Genomic DNA, 24,646 nt, shown 5'->3' with positions numbered 1-24,646 from the left:
TATATAGTTTAATAAATAAGTAATTAATTAATGTATACATATAAGTAAAGTAATAAGCAAATTTAATAACAAAATTCCTCCTAGTTTTATGTATAAATGTGCGAGTGATCCTTTAATATATTTTTAAGAGCTAAAACTGCAACAACGCCACAAAAAGCAGAGTACGTCAAAAAATACTGAGTCTCCCCTTTACTTTCCACTAATCCGCTCCGTTTTTTATCATGTCTAGTGTTACCCGTTTTTTATCATGGACGGCGTACCCTCCTTCTGTTGTCTGAAATTCTCCACATACTTTTATTTATATTTTTTTCCACGATGAAACAATATACATTCCTTGCTGGAGAATATTTTGCCTTCTCTGTTCTATATTTTATATCCGTCAGGCAGAGAGTGTCGGAGCAATGGCAAAATATATAGAGCGCTTTTAATTGTGTACCCTCACTGTCACTGTCTGATGAACCAATGTGAACGTGATTGGCCATTTTACTCAAATAAATATCTATGTATTTATTTATGAGACAAATAGAGACTGGTAGAATAAAAGGCAAAGAGACAACAAACAGAAGGACGTGAAGTACTGTAAACGGAGTCACCCCCCCCCCTACACACACACAAGTCAAAAGCTTAAGATCCCAGGTACCTTCGTTTTTTTTTCTTTCAAACTGGTGAAGTGAGAATGTATACAACTAACTCACTTGAGTATGAAATAAAGATGCAAGTCAAAATGACGCCGAATTCACTCAGAAACCATACCTTAAAAACCCAGCAACGGTAAGGAAAACGGACCACCTGAAGATTAGACACCCCAACTTATTTCACGTAAAAATTAACCACTATAGAAATAAATGACTTAACCCAGCCTACCATAACCTAGGTAGCGTCAGGGTGGTTGATCATGAGAAAAACCTGGGGTGTCTGATCTTCAGGTGATCCAGACTCCGGCTCGTAAATTACTTTGTAAAAATACACCAAACTGGTTGGCTTAAACTAAAACACAAAAGAAACATCATAAGTTATCAAGTATACTTCTACCACGATCGCTTGATAACTCTGGATCGTGACCAAGTTTAAGTCAATTTTACATTCTTAGTGACCTTTGACACTTGAACTTTCTCATCCCCAAACAAGACACTTTCAGGTAACAATTGAAACATAAAAGTTTGAAGGTAACTGGCCAAGGTATACAACAGAGCCCTATGACACACACACACACACACACACACACACACACTTATGTACAGAAATAGACACATATAAGAAACAAATCAACTTACGTCTACCTAACCTAACCTAACCTAACTTATACTTTATTAACTCTAACAGCAAGAGGGCCACTGATGTCACTGACCAACAGGGAACCAATCAGGACACACACCAACAGACCCGCATACACGTGAATTTTGTGTCTGAGGCGACGCATTACAGACCGCCCACCGCCACACAAGGCTGAAATTTGGCTGTGTATTTAAAGTAGCAGAAACACACCAATGTTATCTCTTACTGTAAGCTACTGAAGAGGAACAACCATTAGCCTACTGAAACTGCTGGAGGCGAGGAGAATTTAGTGCTGATTGCTGCCTATTGTGATTTTGCTGGGAGTTAGTGGTATACTGAGGCAGCCAGAACTTTTGCCTAACACCACTAGTACCTGAATTCGATTGCTACTTGATTGGGATGTAATTTGAGTGTTATTAATCATTGTGTCAGGTAATACAAGTTTCATCCTGACCGGTAACATTGAACCAGGGGTGTGTGTGGGGGAGGTGGGGTCCCCTCTCAGTACCTCTAGTGAGACATTTTAGATAATAAATGATGAAGCTGGCATGTAAGAATATCAATATCAAGTGGACTAAATAGACAGTGGACAAATATATTACAAGAAAACATCACGAGTGGACAAAAGAAAAAGATCCCCCACTACATCCCACAGCACAAGAGGAGACCCAGAAGACCAACTGCCAAATATGTAGATGATACTGGTTAGGTTAGGTTAGGTTAGTTTTGCCGTTGAATGACCGGGGAATATTTACGATTCAAGATTGTGGAGGTACATGGGAGAAACCTTCACACACACACACACACACACACACACATGGGTTCGTACAGACAAGCAGCGACAACGCATCAGCCTCTCACCCTCATTCTCTCCTCTCACCATCGCTCTCCCACTCTCACCATCGCTCTCCCACTCTCACCGTCGCTCTCCCATTCTCACTATCGCTCTCCCCTCCCACCATCACCCTCTCCTCCCATCATCACCCTTCCTACCATTACCTTCCCCTCCCACCATCACTCTCCCCTTCCACCACCACCCTCCCTTCCACCACGACCCTCCCTTCCCACCATCACTCTCCCCTTCCACCACGACCCTCCCTTCCACCACGACCCTCCCTTCCCACCATCACCCTCTCCTCCCACCATCACCCTCCCTTCCTCCCTTCCCCACCCTCCTCCCCACCATCACCCTCCTTCCCCCAACCCTCCTCCTCCCCATCACCCCTCTCCTCCCCCATCACCCTCTCCTCCCATCACACACCCTCCTTCCACCACCCTCCCTTCCACCCTCCTCCCACCATCACCCTCTCCTCCCCACCATCACCCTCCCTTCCACCACGACCCTCCCCACCTCCCTTCCACCACGACCCTCCCTTCCACCACGACCCTCCCTTCCCACCATCACCCTCTCCTCCCACCATCACCCTCTCCTCCCCACCATCACCCTCTCCTCCCACCATCACCCTCTCCTCCCACCATCACCCTCCCCACCCACTATCACAGGTTTTCAGGAAAATTGCCGTATTGACGTTTTGTGCGTGTGACTGTCATGGCCTTGACAACTTGACAGTCTAGATTCTAGCCTATCAACCCACGACCTTTTATTGTGAGTAAGAGAGAGAGAGAGAGAGAGAGAGAGGTTACTAAAACAAAGAAATGGTGATAAAACAACAGTCTAGGAGGGACACACACACACACACATGTAGGGTTCAACTATATAAATAAAAGTGAGTGAGAGTCCGTGAGTACAGTATATCTGAACATCTGAGCCCTTGTCCAGGAGATGACAAGAATGTCGTATACCCAAAAGTGACGATATAGATACACTACAGTTTCAGTTTCAAGTAAAGGCATCGATACAAATAAAAGTACAAAAGTACATATATGGAAAATTACAAATAGAATTACAGGAGCAGATACAGCAAAGTCAACTTTTTGTTTACCGCGACACTTTTGGCAAGTTTCCTCACCTAATAATGAACGAGGCTGCAGCTCCATGGTACCAAAGACCGTCTTACATCATGGAGATATACGACTCATTTATTTGTACGAGATATAGAGTGCCAAATTGAACTTGATGAAGCCACTGGAACATGGCGACGAAGACTTGTGACTTAAAATCATACTAAATATGAGATTTGTTTGTCTAGGATCACATGAAGATTAGCCTCACCAACTTAATTCATCTTATCATTAAAACGCCCAAACGCCTCCAGGGGGAGTTAAGTAAGGTTTGGTTAGTTTAGGTTAGGCTAGAGTAGTTTAGGTTAGGCTAGGTTTCCGTTAAGATGGCTAATCTTTATGTGAAATAAGCTAGGGAGGCTAATCTTAACGTGATCCGTTGCTTTGAAATGATTACGATATTAATAAAAATTGGAAGTAATCTCCCATAAATTGGGAATACCAGAGCAGTTTATAATTTTCAAAACACCACTGTTTCTGGTCTAACATTTTAGTTTAGACGACAATAACCACATCTCAAAATTTTATTTTATTTCATTTAGAATTTCTTTTCAGACCTTAATTTTATATCTTAGTTTTTGATGATACTCAACACGACTTAATAATACTAGGATTAAGAATGTTGATATCCACCTAATACTACAATAGTGATTTTTGGTCTTGATAAACGACACCACCACTACCACCACCACCACCAACAACAACAACAACGAGTCTGCATTTTTTCTTCTAATTTTATATAACGATGTGTGTATGCGTATATGTGTGTCTACGTAACATATAGCCTTGTGAGTATACCAACTGTAAATCTTCTATAGTATTCGGTAACTTATTTCGCTGTTTCTCTCCATGCAAATCAAACCTAAACTAACCAACCAAACTAACCTAATAAATTTAAGCCGAACTAAACATTGGCTTCACCTAGCCACCGTAACTTGGCTTAATCACCCTAAGTTAATTTACACTAGGTAACCTAACATTACCTAACTCTCTCTCCATTTAACTTCTCTTTGTGACACAGATCCGCAGTATCAAAATCGCTTCTTCAATACAAAACCCATTACGTTTGGATTAAACTTTCGTGGGGGGTTTTATGCACCAACATCAGCATAATTTTTCTCACAAAGAACGACTATGTTAAATCATTAATTAAATTATTGCACAGATTGACCTCGCCACTGTCCACAGATTAATTATTCAAGACGCTAAATACTTAACTCCTTAAGGACAATGACTTAATCACTTCGATACTCAAATGCTTGCTTTTTTACACCGGGGGTTAAAAATACGGTTAATGGACTAATACATTGTACTTAGTGGGTTGACATCGTACACAAAGGGTATAAAAGTTTAATACTCACGGTAAAGTGACAGAAGCACGTCACGGCAATATCACAACCTCCTCCTTTGTTCTCGGTCACTACTGATGTTTTGCAATAATGTCTTGTGTTTTGTTGTTCCTTGTATTCTCTTGAACTGTTGTGACATCTTTTTTAAGCCAAGATATTCACCAAGATACGTTATATTCAGCATTATATTTACAAGCCAACACCAAGCCACCTGATTATGCCGGTAGATGATTATCTAAGTTGCTTACGGCATTCAAAACACTTCTTGAAACCTCTTTTGCCATGAGGAATAATTCAAAATCATAATAATCCATCACCCACCTCCATATCACAAATTCAGTCACCGAACAAACACCAAAATTAGCGTGTTGAACGCGAGTGAGTCTTCTTCGCCTTCTAATGTCAAGTCGTGTCGTCTTATCGCCAACTTAAAGTGTTTTAGAATTATTTAACTACAGTATTGCTCAAGTGTTATTATTCAAGGAATATTATTTATATATATTTTTTAAAAACTTCATAAAACTTCGATGACATAATAATCCAGAAAATATACAAAAAATATTCACTATATAAAAGTTTGGGAGCTTTAGTGAGTCGTAGAATGACATACAACAAAAATAATGATATTTTGACAGAACTCAGTTGTTGATAACGTCACGACACTAAGGTGTTCGCGTTCACGCGCGCCACATTGGAGGCCAACTTTGCATAAACAAACAATTGACAAGCCGTGAATATTTGCATTTGCCGTAGTGTTTCGCATTATTTGAGTTTCGGAGTTAGATTTCAATTTCATGAAGACTGAAACCTCCCAATTATTTCACTTGACGATTAAATACCCTGAGGCTACCCTAATTAAACCAAACTTAACCTAATCTGAACTTACCTAACCCAACGAGGAGAAATAAACGGAGTTCCTAATTTTCATGAGATCCTTAGATATTTTTCTTTACATGTTTTAGGATAACGTTTACGATACCTTAGCTTAGTCTTGGATAAAGAAAGTTTGCTCTTAAAGGAAATTATTCTGTGCAAAATCTATAAAACTCAGAAGTCAAAAGACACTGATCAGTGGAAAGGCGTCACTACTGGCCTATACATACGGCCACAACAAAAGTTGGTCACCATTAAACAATGCAATGTCATACTTATGTTATACAACCAGTATACACTATTAAGACCATGTCAAAAAGAAAAATAAATATTTACCAAATTAGATAACAAATAAAAAGTGGCCTCATTATAATTGTTGAAAAGGAACGAAATTACCATAAGGAGCAGAATTTTCCTCCTGATACACGCTTGTTTGATGCCTTAAAGCAGGAAGAGAATCCAATTTAAAGACTCGGTTCCTCCCTGCTGATACACGCTTGTTCGATACCTTAAGGACGATCTCTGGAACGCGTCACTGAATGCAATTTCGCGATTGCCGAATTTATATGATTTTTGTGCCCAGGACTGAGTGATTTTAGTGATGCGGTGTGCGGCCTATGTTATTACTTTGTCAGTGTGTCTGTCTGTCTATGAATCCATCTGTATCAATGTATTTATCTGTGTCTGTCTTTCTGTAGACTGTTAATGTGTCTATGTTTTTGTTGTTCTGTCAGTCAGTCTGCATCTCTGTGTTTCTGTTTATATATTTACGTCTCCCGGGTTATCTATTTATTTATGTATCGATGTCTCTTATCAGGCTATCACAGAATTATCTAGGAGCAGGGCGATCGAGTGGAAACAGCACTCACCTCCCGTTCCGGGAATCGTTGGTTCGATTCCCAGTTCACCTAGCTGTAAATAGGTATCTAAGTTTGGGAAGTGAATGCGGTCGAGTGCAGTACCGGCCATGCTGCCTCCTTGTGTACGGGCCTACAGTGTGCTGTAACCACATTGGCCTTACTTGTATCAGGCTGATGGAACCCACTTTCACAGTATTGTATATCTATTTTCCTCTTCCATCACAAGCTCAAGAAGACATTTATTGTGGTTGATCATCTTTCTGCCACCTAATTGAAGACAATGTTTTTTTTTTAATTGCAAGAGTTCCATCCACATGGTAGGTGGCAGAACCAAAAGTAAACAAGACTTGGTTCCCCATCATCCACATACTGACTGCTATGCTGTCAAATCTCCATAAAACACAATGACACAGCAGCCACACACCCGTATCATGCGATCGTGGTCTTTAATGCTTGTAATAATAAATTAATTTGATGTAAGGGAATGAATTAATCTTATTACAGTATGTGTAATTATTATTATTAATCCACGGTTTATTAGCAACTACAGCCATAAGCTAAAAATATACAAATGACATAAGTGGTATGTACTATATATAAAATTAAGATTATGACAAGGAATGTCAACAATTACAGTATAAAAGTGAGTCTACAAGTTGTTGATTTTTACAATGGCTTGTTCTAATAGCGATTAGTACATGTGTGTTTGTGTGTATGTTTAAGTTGCTACACACTAGGGTCGTTCTCAGAAAATTTTATGCGAGAGTCGTGTGTACTGAAATTACCATCATCGCCATGCTATTCACAGGTTACCACATATCCGCCTATGGTGAAAATAAATCGAATCGGACTCATTTTATTTACTTATGAAATGATAGTCATAAAATTCAACTTCTCGACTAGTATAATTTTTTTGCGTTTTCTTTAGAAGGGCAAATTAAGATGGCCAAGGATTGCTAATTTTAAATACTAATTTATAAGAAGCAACCCAACCTAACTTATTTCAGCAATCCTATTCATGATATACTGTAATTCAACAAATGTTAAATTAATCTCCTTGTTAGTGTGACAACCATATTTTGACAGAGAGAGAGATTTGATCGATAGGCAGTGATAGGGAAAAATAAAGGTGAGTACTTGTATTTCTATAACGAGTCATAGAACTAAAGGTTATTTATCAAAATATTTCACTTTAATAATATTGAGTTTCTCCTAAATTGTATCTAATTTTATGTTTTCTTTCATATACGCATAAAATTGTTTTCTATGATTGCTACTACCAGAGACTACTACATTTATTTCTTCTTTTTTTATAATTTTAACTACCGGTACCTTATTTTACAAGGTTAAATCCATAAATGCTTACATATACAGTACAAACATTTATCAAGGATACATAAGTATCAAAAACATAAACAAGAGTTGTGGAGGTACTACAATTTAAGAACGGAATAAAATATGAATACTTTACTTATCGTCTTTGCCACTGATCGGTTTTACAGCCGCTTGGTCACGTCTCTGTTTTGCACTGTTGGCGAGTACTGGCGCCAGAATGTATCTGTATCTGCACCAGTTTTGGGCAAGTCAAGTTTGGTCTCGAATGAGCTCACACTCGCTGCCGTCACACCACTTTAAAGCATATTGTTTCAAGCGTTTACAACTCTTGACTCATGTCTAAAAGTTTGCCCTGACAGTTAAATGAACTTGTGGCTTCTTCATCCTTAAACTGTAAGCCTAGTGGGGCGGGCATCCACCAGCTCCAGGTATGAAAACTGACCGACAAAGAATGGGAAAGAAAGAAAAAAGAAAAAAGTACAGTACTGTACTGCTATGGTAAAAAAAATTAAGACTAACAGTAAGAAAAGAAAACGAGAATGAGCTGAAGTAAAGGGGTCCGACTAATTACCCAAATGTACCCAAATGTACCTAAATGTAGCCAAATATAGCCGGAATGAAGTCAAATAATGGTCCTAGATGAATAAATCGGACTGCCAATCACTTCTCGACTAGTTTTTGGTGTCAGGAAGTCACAAAAAATTGGAAAACTTACTTTAATCTGAGTTAATAGATCGCGTGCATGTAATAAGGGAGCGAGGAATTACCCAAATGTACCCAAATGTAGTCGCAATGAAGTCAAATAATGGTCCTAGATGAATAAATCGGACTGCCAATCACTTCTCGACTAGTATTTGTTGTCACAAAGTCACAAAAAATTGGGAAACTTAATTTAATCTGAGTAAATAGATCAAGTGCATGTACCTAACCTAACCTAACCTAATCTAGCCTAATCTAACCTAACACAACACAACTCAGATTAAATTAAGTTTACCAATTTTTTTTACTTTATGACACCAAATAATAATCAAGAAGTGATTCACAGCCCGAATTACGGTTGTACGACCATCATTTGACTTCATTGCTTACATTTAAATAATTCGCTCCCTCGCGATCTATTAACTCAGATTAAGCCTAGTCGAGAAATAGCAATCCATTTATTCATTCATTGCGGCTATATTTGGGTACATTTGGGTAATTAGTCGGACCGTAAGAAAAGAATTGATAAGAATTATGACATTAAAAACCACAATTCTTGGTGGAAACAAAAGCTGTATCTCTTTTGTTCCATTTGAATCCATTGGAGGAATTTGTTGCCATTTTAACTTTTGCATAGTATTTCATGATAATATTTATTTAACATGACTTTCTTCCTCTGAAATGTAACATCAGCACAATATCTAAAATTAAATGAAGGAACTGACAAAATAAGCACAACATTACTCCAAAATTAATCAGGCCTATCCTCTTACACTGTACAAGGATTACAAGTGAGGGTAACATAAAAATATATCTACTGTATTTCAGCTGGTTGACAGCTTACAAGGAAATATTTGCTTCACTGACTAGTAGTGTGCAATCCATGACTTGGGCCTTAACTTTCTTAATTACTAATTAAACTCACTGGTCATTATCATTAAACTTGAAAGTGAAGGAAGAATCTCCTGGATATCATCTAGTTCAGTGACACACGTGGACAGTAATGAAGTAAAGCTACTTTGTTACCATCCACCAATGTCCAATGGGAATTTCTTAAAGAAGTAGTATCGATCAAAGAATTATTGTGGCTTTCTACTAGTACAGTATTACAACTGCCTTAGACTGTCATCTCTCACTACCTGGCATCATGCATGTCACATGTGTGTTGGGATCATTTGATCTGGTAATTCATTAAATTTAGAGATGTAAAACACACCCAAACCAGTCCGTTATGTCATATGAAGTATATACAGTACTCTAGTAACACCACCATAACAAATATATCCCTTCATTCAGGTAATTTTTCTTTCCAATAAACAATTTAACTGGACAATGTACTATGTAACAAAGGCACAAATCCACAGGAACTAAATCATCAGACTGGTGTCTGAACTCTAATCTAATCTCAGGAGAGATTAGAATACATACCTGCAGTGAGCTAACTTATACTATAGATGGGCAAAAGGTGATTTAATAGAAGTTTATAAACACCTCAGAGGACACTACAGTAGTACAGTACACAATCAGAATTCCATATCTGGAGCCAACAGATGCCCACCCCACCTCAGTTCACAGCCTCAGATTAAAGAAGCTACAAGTACAGAAAATTGGCAGATCTAACTTTTGTGGATTAAGAGTTGTGAACTCTTGGAATAACCTGCCAGAGACTGGGTGTGAGCTCATTAAAGGCCGGACTTGACCAACACTGGCACAGGCCCAGGTACATTCTGAGGCCAGTACAGTACTTGCCAACAGTACATAACCGGCCAATCAGTAACAAAGAAGATAAAGTAAAGGCAGGATGTTTCAGACATAAAACTGCACTGTATCCTTATCAAGCACTGGAATAGGATAGATAGTCCTAATTACCCTTCTTTAAGACTGGGGATATACAATTACCTCTTGTGCAAGAGATCCTTGGACTTGTTTCCAAATGCTTCTTCCATTGGATATTATGGACCTAGTCTTAGTAGTCACTCTGTGCAGGTGACAGTGATTAATCCAGTTCCTGTCCAGTCTGTCTTTAAGTGTGTTCATTGATGGTGCAGTGACAATGCTCACTGCGAGTTGGTTCCACAAATCTACTGTAGTACTAATATTATACAAATGTTTGAATATCTGTAGCTTAACAGAATAATACTTTTTTGTTCATATAAATAATTTTAATGAATGTATTACAAAATACAACAAAATTTTTGAGATGACCAGTTACATATCAGCATTCAATTCTTAACCCATATATACTGTACTGTACAGGTACCTGTATTCATAAAAAGTTTATTACAATCACCAACAAGACTTTTAAGTACATTTTCTTCAATTAATGGAGCTCTAGAAATTTAATATTTAGGAAAGATACATACTGACAGCAAAAATTTACTGTACAATGGACAGTTACCTTTTCAATACACTATGCTTTCCCTTTGGTTCATTTCACAGTAACCATAACACTGCCTTTAACAACATGGCTTCATTTTACCTGATAAAATCCTTCTCACATGACTGATTAGTATAAGCTCCACTAAGTGTGTTAAACTGAGGAACTAGCATTAATCCTATTCTATAACTTATGGGTATATTCATTAAATACATTAGAGCTACACTGCTACCCATTCAATTCGTAAAAAAGCCTCCAAAATTATTTACTGTATAAGCCCTATACATCATATCATTATCAATACAGTACATGGAAAAATTTATCAATGAACTTAGAATCACAATGATAAAAGCTGGCATTGACACACTACAGTAATTATAGAAAAAAAAATACCAGCTACATATACTGTATGAATATATCCACATAAATTATTGAGTATGTTCAGGAGAATATCATCACTTATTTCTACATACGAATTAAAGACTAGAAAATAAAAACACTAATTTTTGTTGCTGCAATCACAAAAAAAATGTTTTGCTGATCAGAAAAATACCCCTTGATAACTTAATGTCCATTGCCTCTGAATCAATCTCATGTTTATGTACTGGGTTTGAAAATTAAGAATTACAAAGCAATATATTTATTTGCATTCTACGTGCAAATCAAGTATGCCTTTTTCTACATTTAAAGCAAAATAGTATATGTACAGTCTCTTTCTTTCTCTCCTACCTCTAAGCATTATGACAGCTCACAACCACCTCACCTTCCAATGATGAAGAGTTGAAGACCAAACACCACTACAATATTTGAAGCTTTACTGAAAAATCCTGCATGTAGTTTTGTCTAGCCTATCATATACATAGCAGCAGTCATTTGTTTGTCTAGAAATAGAAAAGTGTGAAAAGAACAAAAGAGTTACTTCATCAAAGACTGCATATACTGTTCAGTACTAAGTTCAAGTACTGTAGAAATAAAAAAGGCATGAGAGTAAAGGAACCATAAAAGATACAGCTAAAGTGACAATAACAATGATCAGTGTATAATTTAAAAAATATATAACAGAAACAAGAATGGTGTAAATGTGGCATTATCAGTGGATGTAACGGCAAGTCCTTTACTTTTCCCACAGTTTTGCTCTACAGGTAATTCAGTTAACTAATCAGTCTACAGCTCAAATTTAAAAAACTGTACTGTAATTTTCAATGAGCTCGCATCCAGAACCCCTATTATAACACCTATGGGTTTGTGCCTGTAAGGATCTTCTGATTGGTGATGTCCACATTAATCTCAATGTGAGTGTATCTGCTATTAGTTTAAGTGTATCAAGTAGGCTAGATTTCACTACATTACCCATTTACAGGACATCCACAAAAATACTGCATGACTTTTGAATGACCCATATCTCAAAAAGAATACTACAATACTTTTTTGTATGCTGTACTGTATTCAGGTTTCTGAAGTGTCAAAAATCACCTTTTGAAGATGAACCTGAGAAAGGGTTAAACAAACCTGCTTCTGAGATATATTCATGGTACAGCACTGCATTTATCGTGGTGAAAAAATGGAATTAAATATGTATCTACACCCATAAGTGACACTGTTGTTGAAGATTTACTCCAAGACATCCTCCAGCATAGCTATAATATACGGTACTACTTAAAATAGTTTTCATTGTGTCTTCATTTCATGAATGATGGAGAGCTGTGGAGGTTAAACCTTAACTCCAAAATATGTTGAGTGTAGAACTATTAAAACCACGTAGTACAGTACTCTATGGTAACAAAAGCTGGCAAGAGTTTAATGCTCTGAGGTTTTTTCTCCCTAAACTGTGTTTATATTAAATTTCAAAATGTTAAAACTCCTATAAATATGTTTTTGTGATTATAATTGTCAGAAAATGTGGAATACAGTACTGTATATAAAATTCAGGATTATCACACTATATTAACACTAACATTAGCTTTGGTCTGATTATGTTTTACAACATAATTTCACAACATACTGTATTTTCCTTAAATAAAATATTATGTAACATACCAAGGTCAGTGGCTTTTACACGAGTTCTGATATGAGCATATATGACCATTACTATCTGTGCTCTTACATTAGATAAAACAGTATATACATATTTTGCTGTACACAATTTTCCCATTAAAGCTTCATGAAAGAAATATCTATACAGTATCAAAGTACTGTATTTTTTTTTGATCGGATGTAACGTCAAAAAGTATTTCAAGAATTATCATACAATAAGTGATGAACTCATACTATCTGATGACAGTTTTCTTTATTTTATTTTGAACTTGACGACAGCTCTGTCGAAAATCTCTCTTCCATGCTGATATCAAACTGGATCTTCCTTTGCCTCCATCTGCAGTATCAGTTCCTAGCATCTTCTCTTTACCATTCGTACTATTTCTTCTATTCCTTCGTCCACTGTCAGTTCCGTCCCTGCCTGCATCTGCTTCCTCCTCATCAGTGAAAAGGACGGAACACTAAGAATGGGTAGGACAAAGTATATATTTGTGTTAATTAAATTAGTTAGTACTTACAGTACATTAGATTTCAAGCTAACAAGAATATTTTCTGCTTCCTTTGAAGAATATGAGATATTGTATTACGTATAAGCATTAATGAGTGGAGTAAGATATTAAATGTTAAATCCCTGATACTGTATATTATACATGTACGTATTGTATATGTACCAATATTCTGGAAAATTACTGTGGAGAAGTTTTTTGTGCTTTTATACACTACAGTATACTGTAAAAGATTTTCCTAAATGTGCTGTATAAGAAGATTCCTGGGTATTTTTTATGAAATTTCATTTGGCAAAAAAAAAAAAAGACGTGACCTTAATATTAGTTTTCCTGGTTGGCCTCATAATACACATAACCCTTTTAAAAACACACACTTACAGTATATGTTTCGTTAAAGCAAAAATTTAACATAGGCAAAATATTATTATGTACACTTCATTACTGTAATACAATTGATTAATTTTCAAATCTAATCACATTAGTAAAATATAGTTAGGCATGTGAACTATCCGTGTACAAAGGTTAGATTAGATGTGCAGATGTAGGATGCTTAGAGGTTAGATAAACCAGGTTCCGAAGTACCTTGCTGTTGTGATGTCATATGGCCAGTTAGTGCAACCATAAGTACAGTAAGTGCATTACAGATACAGTATAATTAGAAACATAATGGATAAATCTGTGCAACATATAGCTAAAAGGATATTGATAAATTATCTGAATCTATTATTCCAAACTTCAACTAAAAAAATTAAAAAGTCCCCCCAAAAGTATTATTCCTAACTGAACCTAGCTGCTATAAAAGATGTAAAATTAGGCTATGAACATACCATATAATGGAGTTCTCTCTGGCGACTGTGACTGGAGGACCCCTTGTTGGTGTTGAAAATAGGAGTTGCATATATTGGCTCATCTCCATGTCTAGATCCCTATTAGGCAAACATACACCAAAACTTTTAAATATGTGAGTGATGTTCAATAAGAATAATCTAGGCAGTACTGTAATACTGTACTGTCAATAAAATAAAGATGCTAATGACAGAAGTAGGTACAGAAAGAGGAAAGAGAAGTACTGTAACAGAGATTTCAAGATTAAATACAATGTACAAGTTGTTACGGAACTTAAGCCACCTGACCCAGGATTGACTGTAAAATGAGATATCGGGGTCAATTTCACATTTATGTATACTGTAGTACTATATAGTGTCTTCACATCATTGGTTTTTAGAATTTTAGTATAATGAATACGTTAAAATACAGTACAGTTACTTGTGCAATGAAGTATGAAAAAGAAAATTTTCCTATTACGGTAATCAATACTGTATTGTAAATTTAAACTACAGTACTGTACTGTGTAGGATTAACCCTCACCTTGTAAAGTGTTTCATCACTCATGCTGCGCTTTTTGTAGAGATCTGTTGTATCTGGAGAGCGTGAGTCCACACTGCAGTAACCAAGTGAGAGTGGCTGGTCATTCTCTAGTGACGGTGAAGTTGCCTCTAAGTTATGGGTAGAACAAAATGTTGCTCGTAGAGCTAAGACTGAGGATTTTATATCCTCATAATCACTAACAGGAATACCTTGACTTGAAGAGAGAGATTTGGAGTGGGATATACTTTGTAAGTCAAATGATTCTTGGGAAATATTCTTACTACCATGAAATTCATTAGGGTCACAATTTAGATCAAAAGTATTTTTGGAGCTAGGAAGGACATTACTCACAGAATATATATCTGTATTACTTTTGGTTAAAATATTAGCATTGCTAGGACTATTGACTGAATTATTAAGAGTGTTTCCCTCCATATCCGAGTATGGGGGAGGAGCAGGTGGTGGTTTCTTTGGTCTTCGTAGACTATAGCGTATGTGTGCCTGTCGTTGAAACTCTGAGGTTATGGCTGCTTCCTCATCTTTCTCAGTACTAGAAAGAGGGTCAACCACTGATGCTCGTTTTGCTCTATTGAGAATATGGGGAGGCTTAGGAGCAATGGATGGCTTAGAAATGTCTTTGTTTGTTAAATCACTTTTACTTCTCACAGGAGACTTTGGGATAAATTTGCTATTAGACTTTTTCTTTTTCAACGGGACAGCATAAATGGGTTGTGGTTGAGGTGTTTCAGACTGAGAATTTTTATTCAGTTCACTAGTCTCCTCACCCGGAACCTCTTCACCCATGGACCCCTTAACATTCTTATAAATGTCATAAGCAAAGGTTCTTGGTGGTTTTCTTGGTGGTGGACCAGCTGGTAAACATTCTATTTTTACCTTTTCACCACTTTCTAACACAGAATCAACAGAGAATTTTTCATGAAGACATTCATTGGACTTTGATGAAACTCTACAATTTCTCAAAGACATTTTTTCCTCTGATGACATACCAGCTTCCAAATGTATGGATTGCAACTCGGTCTTAAACTTTTTATTTTCCTCATTTAGAGGTCTATATACATAATCTTGGTCCATTATTGAAGTCTTGCCTATTGTGGGTGAACAATCATGGTTGGCCATTATTGGTGAATTTTCTCTAGACTTTTCAAATGATTGGGATGATGAAAGTGAATCAGAAGATTTGTAGAGATCAGGAGACTCAGTATGCCTATTTACAATAGCATCTGGAGACAATCTATTCTCCACATGAACATCTGTGTTCTTTGTAATTGAGGAATACAAATTGTCACTTGTGTAGTTATCTCTGACAGGTGACTTTTCACACACAACTTTATTTAATGAAGCTGGCGAGGCTGAAGGTTGACCTGGTGGTGATGGAGCTTTCCCCTTCTTATGTGGTGTCAGACCAGCACCAGAAGACCTACGTCTTGGCGGCCTTGCAGGAGGAACTGTAAGTGTATCTGGACTTGATGAGGAAACATTTTCAAAAGTATCTGAGTTCACAGTTCCTGCCTTTTTTAGTGCAACATCTGCAACAGCTTTTGCAATTTCTATTGTTGCTACAGCAGCTCCTGATATAGGTGAAATCTTCCGTAAATTAGATCTCTGTTTATCATCCACCAGTGGCTTATGTCCAGCAGATACCTTAATATCCTTGATATTTGTCTCTTGTTTTACCCAAAAATTACCACCTTTATTTGCTTTGTCTGGAGAAGGAAGTGGCAGGCAGATTTTTCTGTCTTTTGAGCTCGGATTAACTGCTTTCTCTCTCTTATTTTTCAATTCCTTCTCAATTTTTGAAGAAAAACTCAGTTTTCTGATTTTGGTTTTTCTTTATTTTTCATATTTTTCACTACATTTGCCACAATCTTTTGTTTGCCCTCAAATGATGATTTACTTTTTGAATCTTGACTGTTAAACAGGTTATCATTACCTTTTAATTTCTTTTTCTGAATGAGCCAATCCTTATTGAGAATATTGTCCCTTTGCTTTACCACCCCTTTTCTACTGAATGACTGTTCTTTTCAACACTGGCTTCTCGTTTAATAATGAAATTCCCATGTGATCTGGAGCGAATATGGCCAAAAAATCTTCCTCTTTTTTCGAGAGATCCACTGACAGATTCTTCCTCGTCCTCTTTATCAGACTTCTTACCCTCTGAGTTAAGCCCTGTGTCAACTGATTTAAATACTGGTATTCTTCTAACAACACTTGGCTTCACCTCAGCACCACAAGAATCTAACTTTTCCCCTGTACTTTTATTCAGTAAACTATATGAGGGAGTTTCATACATCTTCACATCTGTCTGTTCTCTTCTTTCTCTGGAAATATCAAAGGAGAATTTCCTCTGGGATGAACCGGACAGAACTGGAGATATGATATCAGACAAAAACGATCCATTCTTGGAATCCTCTTTCAGTGGACCATTTTTTACTCCAGTCAGGAGTTTCTGGTCTTGCTCACTTACCTCCAGGGGAAGAACCAACTTTTTTTGAGTAATTTTTCCTTCATCCCCATTTGGTGAATCCTTGTTAGTGACTGACGAAGTTCTTGTTCTAACTGGAGAGGTATTGATTTTTTGTGCAAGAGGAGATACAAGTGTGCCGTCTTCATGTCGCTGCTCAAATCTTCCCCTCATAGCCTGAACACTTATTCTGGCTTCCACCTCCATCTTGATGATGATGGCTCCACTTTCTGTAATACAATCAGTGGTCAGTTGTTTTTTGTTTTTTAATGTGATCAGTGGTCAGTTGTTTTTTGTTTTTTAATGTGAAAAAAGTCATATTTACTCCATAATGTTATAAATACTTATTGAGTAAAAGTGATTAATAAAATATTCCACTGCTAATATCATTGACTACAGTACTCTAATTCAAGGGCAGATCCATGAGGGGGGGGTCCTAGGGCTCCGGACCCCCCTTTTCACCAGAAAATTCCAAGACTTTTTCTTTAAAGCAGTATTGTACTCGGGCGTGTTTGTATGTTAAAAAAATAATTACTATTGTCCTCAGAATATCTCCTAATATCAAGTGCATATGGCTTCAAAATGGCCTCAAACTGCCCATGATATTGGTCAGATAAAAAAAATCTTGGTTAGGGGGGGACTTGCAGGTTGCAACGTCCCCCCCCCCCCAAACCCCCAGCTGGATGGGCTCGCTGTGCTCATCATGTTCCCCCCCAACCATAACTCCTTGGACCCATATTTTGATATTCCTGGATCCGCCCCTGTAATTCTAAACCTCACTAATCATGGTTTTTATTATATTTTTGCCCAGTCGTTTGCTAGTTCCTGTCTGCTTATGCCTTTTATTTCTTATAAAAAGTAAAATAAAAGGTTAGGTTAGGTATACAGTAGTTTTCTTTAAAGTTATAATTCATTAAAGATTACTGGAGACCTTAGGAATTATACTTGCGCTGTTGTTTGGTGTGAGTGTAACAGCTATATTATTGGGTTTATAAAATAAGTTTAAGCACTTTTCTCCTGTAATGATATATCTGTAACTCAAAACCACACACGGAACATTACCACTTTAACAAATATCATGTCATAGAACTTGTGAAAGCCGAGTGCCAGGCGACGGATGTCTAAACGTCCCATCGGAAGAGTTATATTCAATTGACTTTTTATTCTCTGTTCTGTGCAATATTTTCTTTCTTAGTCTTTTCTTCGTCTATTATTTATATCTGTGATATATTGAGTTTTTACTAAATACATCTTATTTTGCCCATTACTTTATTTTCCCTACAATACTGTACTTTGCGCTGTCACTGTTCAATTTTACCATTGGTGTATATGGTAGTACGTTTTGTACAGTTTAAATGTGGCATATATAAATAAATTAATGAATGAAACTGGTGCCACCATTACGATTACAGTCTGTATTCTGATTTCCTGCTAAATGAGTCATTGGATGGCGCAGCCCCTAGACTAAAAATGGTTATAAGTACAAATATTTGTGTTAACACACCCACAAATATCAAGCAAGAAAATGTAATACACTTTCACACCAAACTGAAATTATTCCATTTGAGTGTCGAAAGATATATGAGCGAAAATAAAATTCGTCCCGGGTAGAATGCATCACATCGCCACAATGTTCTTCAAGAAATACGTGAACTCCATACTAAATCAGTGCAGTGAATTAGAAACTTGTGAGGTAAGGCATTAAGGGCCCAGGGCGTGGTGTGGAGCACATAACGTGTTACGAGGTTGGGTAATGGGCGAGCTTCCCACATCATATACTGTACTGTACCGCTAGCCAGCCCTCCACTCTAATAACAGCCATCTGCTGTGGCCGCAGCCTCGCCTCTCACCCACTTATTCATAACATGCAGTTTCTCTCTCTTATTGGCTAGCGTCACCTCAACAGTTCTTCTATCACCGAAACAAGATTTCATCCCTTTGTTCATTATAACGATGTTTTCGATGTTCGTCCATAAACTATTCTTGGTGCGAAACTACTGTGTATATATATATATATATATATATATATATATATATATATATATATATATATATATATATATATATATATATAATGATGGTCAATAACACCGTGATTACTGGCGTCCCAGAATCTGCTGCTTAAGTGACAACCAGACCACGAAACATATTTGATGAATCTTTCCTGCCAGAACAGTGAGTATAAACACTCTTGCCGCAACTGCAGCTGTAAAATCAGTGGCCAGTGTTTTGGTTTTCTGGCAACAATAAACAGATTGACGCGCTGCACCGTAACTTAGAGCACTAAAGAGTTCGCTGCACTCTATAAAGAACGAGTATTCATTCATTTCACAAACATTTACCTCATCTGTGTACAGCACCCGTGGCGAAGGTGTTAGCTAAGTATGTTAACGTAAAAATATTTGAAATGTCTTTAGTTGTGACCTCGTTTTAGACAACGAAGACCGTTCCTGAAATCTTCACGTAACACTCGCACACTTCAAGTTTAGGAGGTCAAAGACCTGTATTATTCATCCTTTACTTGAGCACTTCAAATTAGTTTTTATTTCTATGAATTATATATATATATATATATATATATATATATATATATATATATATATATATATATATATACACACACACACACACACACACACACACACACACACACACACACACACACACACACACACACACGAGGGATTGCCCACCCGAGCAAAGGTCATCGATCCACAACGAGGCCTGGGGGGGTCGAAAAAACAAGAGTAAAAAAAATTAAAAATAGAAGGGAAAAAAGACTATATTAATCTATACCACGATGATGCCGGAAAACCAGCTTTTTGAAGTGAGGCAGATTGTGAGAGTATGGAAACACAAAAGAAGGCAGAGCATTCCACAGTTTGGCTGTGTGAGGAAAGAAGGATGTACTATAACGGGTTATTCTAGTGTGACCGACATCCACACAGAAACGGTGGGCACCGCTGGCAAGACGAGAGTTTGCCCACGGCCTTGCTGGCGGTACACAGGATGCCAAATCCACCTGACATTGCCTGTTAAAGTACCTGCAAAAGAGAGTGAAGCAAGATTGCGGCGAAGAGAAAGGGAAGAGAAATTATCAACTAAAGGAGGAGAGTTAATAAGATGAAATGCCTTTGATTCCACCCTATCTAACCGTCGGACAGAAGAAGAGCCACCCTAGATATGAGAGCAGTACTCAAAGTTAGGACGAATAAATCCCTTATAAACTTGAAACAACTGCTCAAGAGTGAAGTAGCTACGGCAATAGTACAGCATTCCCAACTATATTTGGCTTTTATTACCTAAACATAACGAACTTGTCAGGAAGTCTGCATATAAAGGTTACACAATCTGTCCAAGAAGAAACAGATATTGTAATATTATGCTCTTTTGGGGGGAGATCCCTGGTACATTATGTTACATGGAATGTTTTTGACACAAGAGATGGTAATAGTAAACATACAAACACACCTGTTTTAAGGGCTACAAGTGGCAAATATTTCTAACATGTAAAACATTCCTCACTTTTATTGTTTCTTTTTTCTCTTTCGCTTCTGGGATAATGTGCTTACGCAAGGCGAAAGATAAGCTTATCCCAGTTGCTTACTACAGTAACACCTAATACAGTATACGTGTCGAAGGTGCGACGGAATCTAATTGATAGATGTGTAGTAATGCAGCAAGCAAGCAACCATCATGTGTTAGTGCTAACCATCCATACCAGACAATGCGTAAAGATATCGGGTTGCATACGTAAACCTTTAATATGTAACATTATTATAAAATTACCTATCATTTGTTTATATCTAATAAATAAATATTTGTAATAAATTCTTTGTACGTCAGACAGCGAGACTGAGGTGCGGCAGCAAGATGCTCCTAGGAACACTTTCGTGCACTATGCGAACATTACTATGTGGAGATTATAGAATCTATAAATTAAGTAATCTTTCTATTCGTAAGAATTTTATTCTGCTTGTAGCGGTAACACATTTTGTTTCTAATACAAATTTTAATTTAATAGGATATGCAGACCCGCTGTTCACTAGTACAGTACTGCATACTGTATAGAAGTAGTTTATGTATCTAGCGACAAGACAGTTTAGGATACGCAAATGTTTTAGCAACATAAGGGAGGCGTGACTTCTGTGGGTTCAAGGCTGGTGGTGAGCTGCTGGCTGTGAGTCCGCCCCCTTTCACTGTGGCAAACATTCCACTCTACACATTGGCTTATTAGCCATATAATTTCATTGAATAACACTTATGTAGTTTTCAACTCAACTACGACACTGACGTTTAAAACCCGAGGTCAAAGTAATTGCTGTAAAGAGAGCAAGTGCTTCTTGCAACACCAGACTCGACGGTTTATAAGTCAGCGTTAACAAGAATTCTAGAATCAAATATTTACACAGCGTCTTAAAATATCCAGCGGTATACGCTCCGTGGCGTGATGATTACTTGTTGAAGACATTATTAACTTAGAGAGATTTAAGTAAGACGCACTTCTCATCATTGACAACACCGACACTGGTAACGACCCCATTACTCACATCACAGGGGCCTAGATGAAAAAAAAAAAAAAAACTTGCAGCCTGTGGTGACAGGCGAGTGGTGGCTGTTCGTCCTTCACAATATTATCAGTTGCTTCTGTTTGCGGTATATAAATATGCTTTAATGCATACTGTTCTTTGACAAATACAACTGAAATAAAAAAAAATTCTTAATAAAACTGATAAATGTAATTCACAGAAATTAAATAACGTGATTCAGGTTTCTTGCATTAATACGTCCTCAAGATAAGTCTATTTATTTTTGAAAGGCCTCCTAATCTGTAAACATTAAGAGGAAACAAAAGACAATGCAACAGCATCAATAAGTTAAACAAAGAAAATAGTGAACGACATTGCTGGGAGAATCACTGAGATGTCAACAATGTGAGGCAATACTGATGATACTTGAATGAGGAGCAAAGTTCACTGTTTTTATTTATTCTCGGTGATGGTGTAAAGATCACGTACAGTAATTATAATGTGTGTAGCAATATATGTACTAATGAGGATCAGGACACACACACTATTCAGTTTATGAACAATACTTCTTGAAAAAGACAATAATCCTTGTATTTCCTCGCTGAGGGCATGAAACGCGCCATCCTGTAGGTCAGACAACATACTGTACATAATGTAATATTTTAAGCATTCATATCTATATATATGGAGGTTCAGGTGCCATATTGTGATACTGTCAGCAAGAATAAATTACCGTAAAGAAACTTGTATATGTATTGCTGTTTCTAAACTACGTAACATTTCATTTATTTCTAAGAGTGAGTCAGGCGCTACACGTCAGGTTGTTTACATCTGAGCACAACCTTGCGGTGGTCCACAAACACATTCATTTATACAGGTGTGAGAGTGGGTCCTGCAGGTCTGTTAAGGGCAGTGCGGATGCAGCACACTGTAGAGTCTACAGTATGCTGCATAAACGAGATAGTCTACAGAGTAGACTAACCCTTTTATTGTGCACCCAAGGAGGAAATGTGGTGGATATTGCAATCGACTGTCTTCACTTCCTCTACCGTAACAGTGTCTGATCTATGCCCGGGGCACTTTCAGTTCAACCACCTGTGAACTGATACCTAACTACAGTAAACAACAGGGAAAGTGAAGGCGATCGAGTGCAGTACCGGCCATGCTGCTTCCAGTACCGTCGGCTCAGTATTCAGTACAGATTTCAATACTGCCCCTATGGGGTCCACAAAAATGCAAATGTGGTTCTTTTGTATTTAACTAATGGTTTTTGGGTTTGTACAACAGTAGGGTAAAATCTTTTAGTATAATGAATTAATGAGATAGAACATCCTATGGAGCTGGATTTCCCGAAAACCTACAATGATAAACCCGCCACCGTAATATGACCCGAAATAATGATAAACTGCGCAGCTTCTCTTGAATTCACTTGGTTATATTTCCCTTCAGCTAATAAATATTTATAAATTCAACCAGCAGTGTGGGGTGTCAAACAAACAGCTGATGTGTGCGGGTATATGGGAAAGGGAGGAGGGCATGGCGTGCTGATATCCACCACCTCGTTCTCTAGGAGGATGATAGACATATACAGTAGAAATATATACAGTATATATTCAGTAATATTTGTCTTCTCAGTTTTTATCATAATAACCTTGTATTTCAATGTCTTAATATTTCGTGTTATAAAGGTGACTAATTCAAGCAGAGCTGCCGCCCCTTATGTAGACCTTACGTGTAGTGAGGTAGGCCGGGTAGCAGCCAGACGAGTAGTGAGGGAGGCCGGGTAGCAAGCAGACGTATAGTGAGGGAGGCCGGGTAGCAAGCAGACGTATAGTGAGGAGGCCAGTAGCAGGCAGTAGCAGTGCAGACGTATAGTGAGGGAGGCCGAGTAGCAGGCAGACGTGTAGTGAGGGGAGGCCGAGCAGCGTATAGTGAGGGAGCCAGTAGCAGGCAGACGAGTAGTGAGGGAGGCCGGGTAGCAGGACGAGCAGGAGGGCCGGGTAGCAGGCAGACGAGTAGTGAGGGAGGCCGGGTAGCAGCCAGACAAGTAGTGAGGGAGGCCGAGCAGCCAGACAGAGTGAGTGAGGAGGCCGGGTAGCAGCGACGAGTAGTGAGGGAGCCAGCCAGACGAGTGAGAGGAAGCAGCCGGGTAGCAGGCAGACGTAGTGAGGCGAGCAGCCAGACAGTGAGGGAGGCCGGGTAGCAGCCAGACGAGTAGTGAGGAGGCCGGGTAGCAGGCCGGGCAGGTGGTGAGGGGAGGCCGGGTAGCAGGCAGACGTATGAGTGAGGGAGGCCGGGTGCAAGCAGACGTGTAGTGAGGAAGGCAGGGTAGCAGGTAGACGTTTGGTGAGGGAGGCCGGGTAGCAGGCAGACGTGTTGTGAGGGAGGCCGGGTAGCAGGCAGACGTGTTGTGAGGGAGGCCGGGTAGCAGGTAGACGTGTAGTGAGGGAGGACGGTGAGGCTCGTGAGTCACCTGTACCGCCCGAGAGCGAAAGTTGTTAGAAAGTGTACCCCAGCCGCCTCACCTCCATCACTCTCTTTAGCGCCTCTGTAATGAACCTTATACGAAACACTTACACCTTATTGTGTGTGTGTGTGTGTGTTTTGCAAAGTTCCACTATAACAAGCTTTCCAGGTAACCACTCGCTTAATACAAGATAATTTCTTAAACTATTTTGTTAGTTGCTCAAGAATCTAGAGTAGACAACCATGGGTACTGAAGTAATTAAACCATTACTCTGGCTATGTATTACAATCTGAGCATCATTTTCGGTTGACCCTGTACTTATTTTCTGTACTGCACAAACAACCTATAGCTTTACAAATATAACAAACTAAATATTATCTTTTTCTCCAGGAGGATTAACGTCTCGGAAGCTTTCATAAATACAAACATCGAACGCGAATACCTGCATCTTCAGTAGGTGAGGCAGAATAACATTGACAGTGCAGTGTACGTCTGGCAGTAATCACCCGCCTCACCAAGCCGACAACCCC

At 38.2% G+C, this 24,646-nt stretch overlaps 2 protein-coding genes across 2 annotated transcripts in view; both read right to left on the bottom strand.

Annotated features, from left to right (window-relative positions):
* Positions 1-10,503: 10,503 nt before the first annotated feature.
* LOC121871906 lies at positions 10,504-16,489 on the bottom strand. The gene is made up of 3 exons (XM_042374503.1): positions 14,639-16,489; positions 14,098-14,196; positions 10,504-13,201 (listed from the first exon to the last, which is right to left on the bottom strand). Exons 1-3 carry the CDS (start codon positions 15,773-15,775, stop codon positions 12,998-13,000), a joined length of 1,440 nt encoding a protein of 479 aa, XP_042230437.1. The 5' UTR covers positions 15,776-16,489; the 3' UTR covers positions 10,504-12,997.
* Positions 16,489-24,646, bottom strand: part of LOC121871908 — a 36,411-nt gene continuing 28,253 nt past the window's right edge. The window contains exon 2 of the mRNA XM_042374505.1: positions 16,489-17,350. Coding sequence (XP_042230439.1) covers positions 16,647-17,327 — 681 coding nt within the window. The 5' untranslated portion in view covers positions 17,328-17,350 and the 3' untranslated portion in view covers positions 16,489-16,646. The remainder of the gene's footprint in view (positions 17,351-24,646) is intronic.

This window comes from Homarus americanus, unplaced genomic scaffold (genome assembly GCF_018991925.1).
Source record: "Homarus americanus isolate GMGI-L3 unplaced genomic scaffold, GMGI_Hamer_2.0 scaffold34345, whole genome shotgun sequence".
Taxonomy (NCBI): Eukaryota; Metazoa; Arthropoda; class Malacostraca; order Decapoda; family Nephropidae; genus Homarus; species Homarus americanus.
The sequence above is the reverse complement of the archived record's forward strand: the minus strand, read 5'-3'. Positions and strand labels throughout refer to the sequence as shown.

Coding starts and splice junctions, on each gene's coding strand:
- LOC121871906 (XM_042374503.1), bottom strand. CDS start 15,775: ATGGCCAACCATGATTGTTCACCCACAATAGGCAAGACTTCAATAATG. Junction 14,197..14,638: donor GTGATGAAACACTTTACAAG/GTGAGGGTTAAT, acceptor TTTGCCTAATAG/GGATCTAGACATGGAGATGA. Junction 13,202..14,097: donor AGAGAGAACTCCATTATATG/GTATGTTCATAG, acceptor TTCACTGATGAG/GAGGAAGCAGATGCAGGCAG.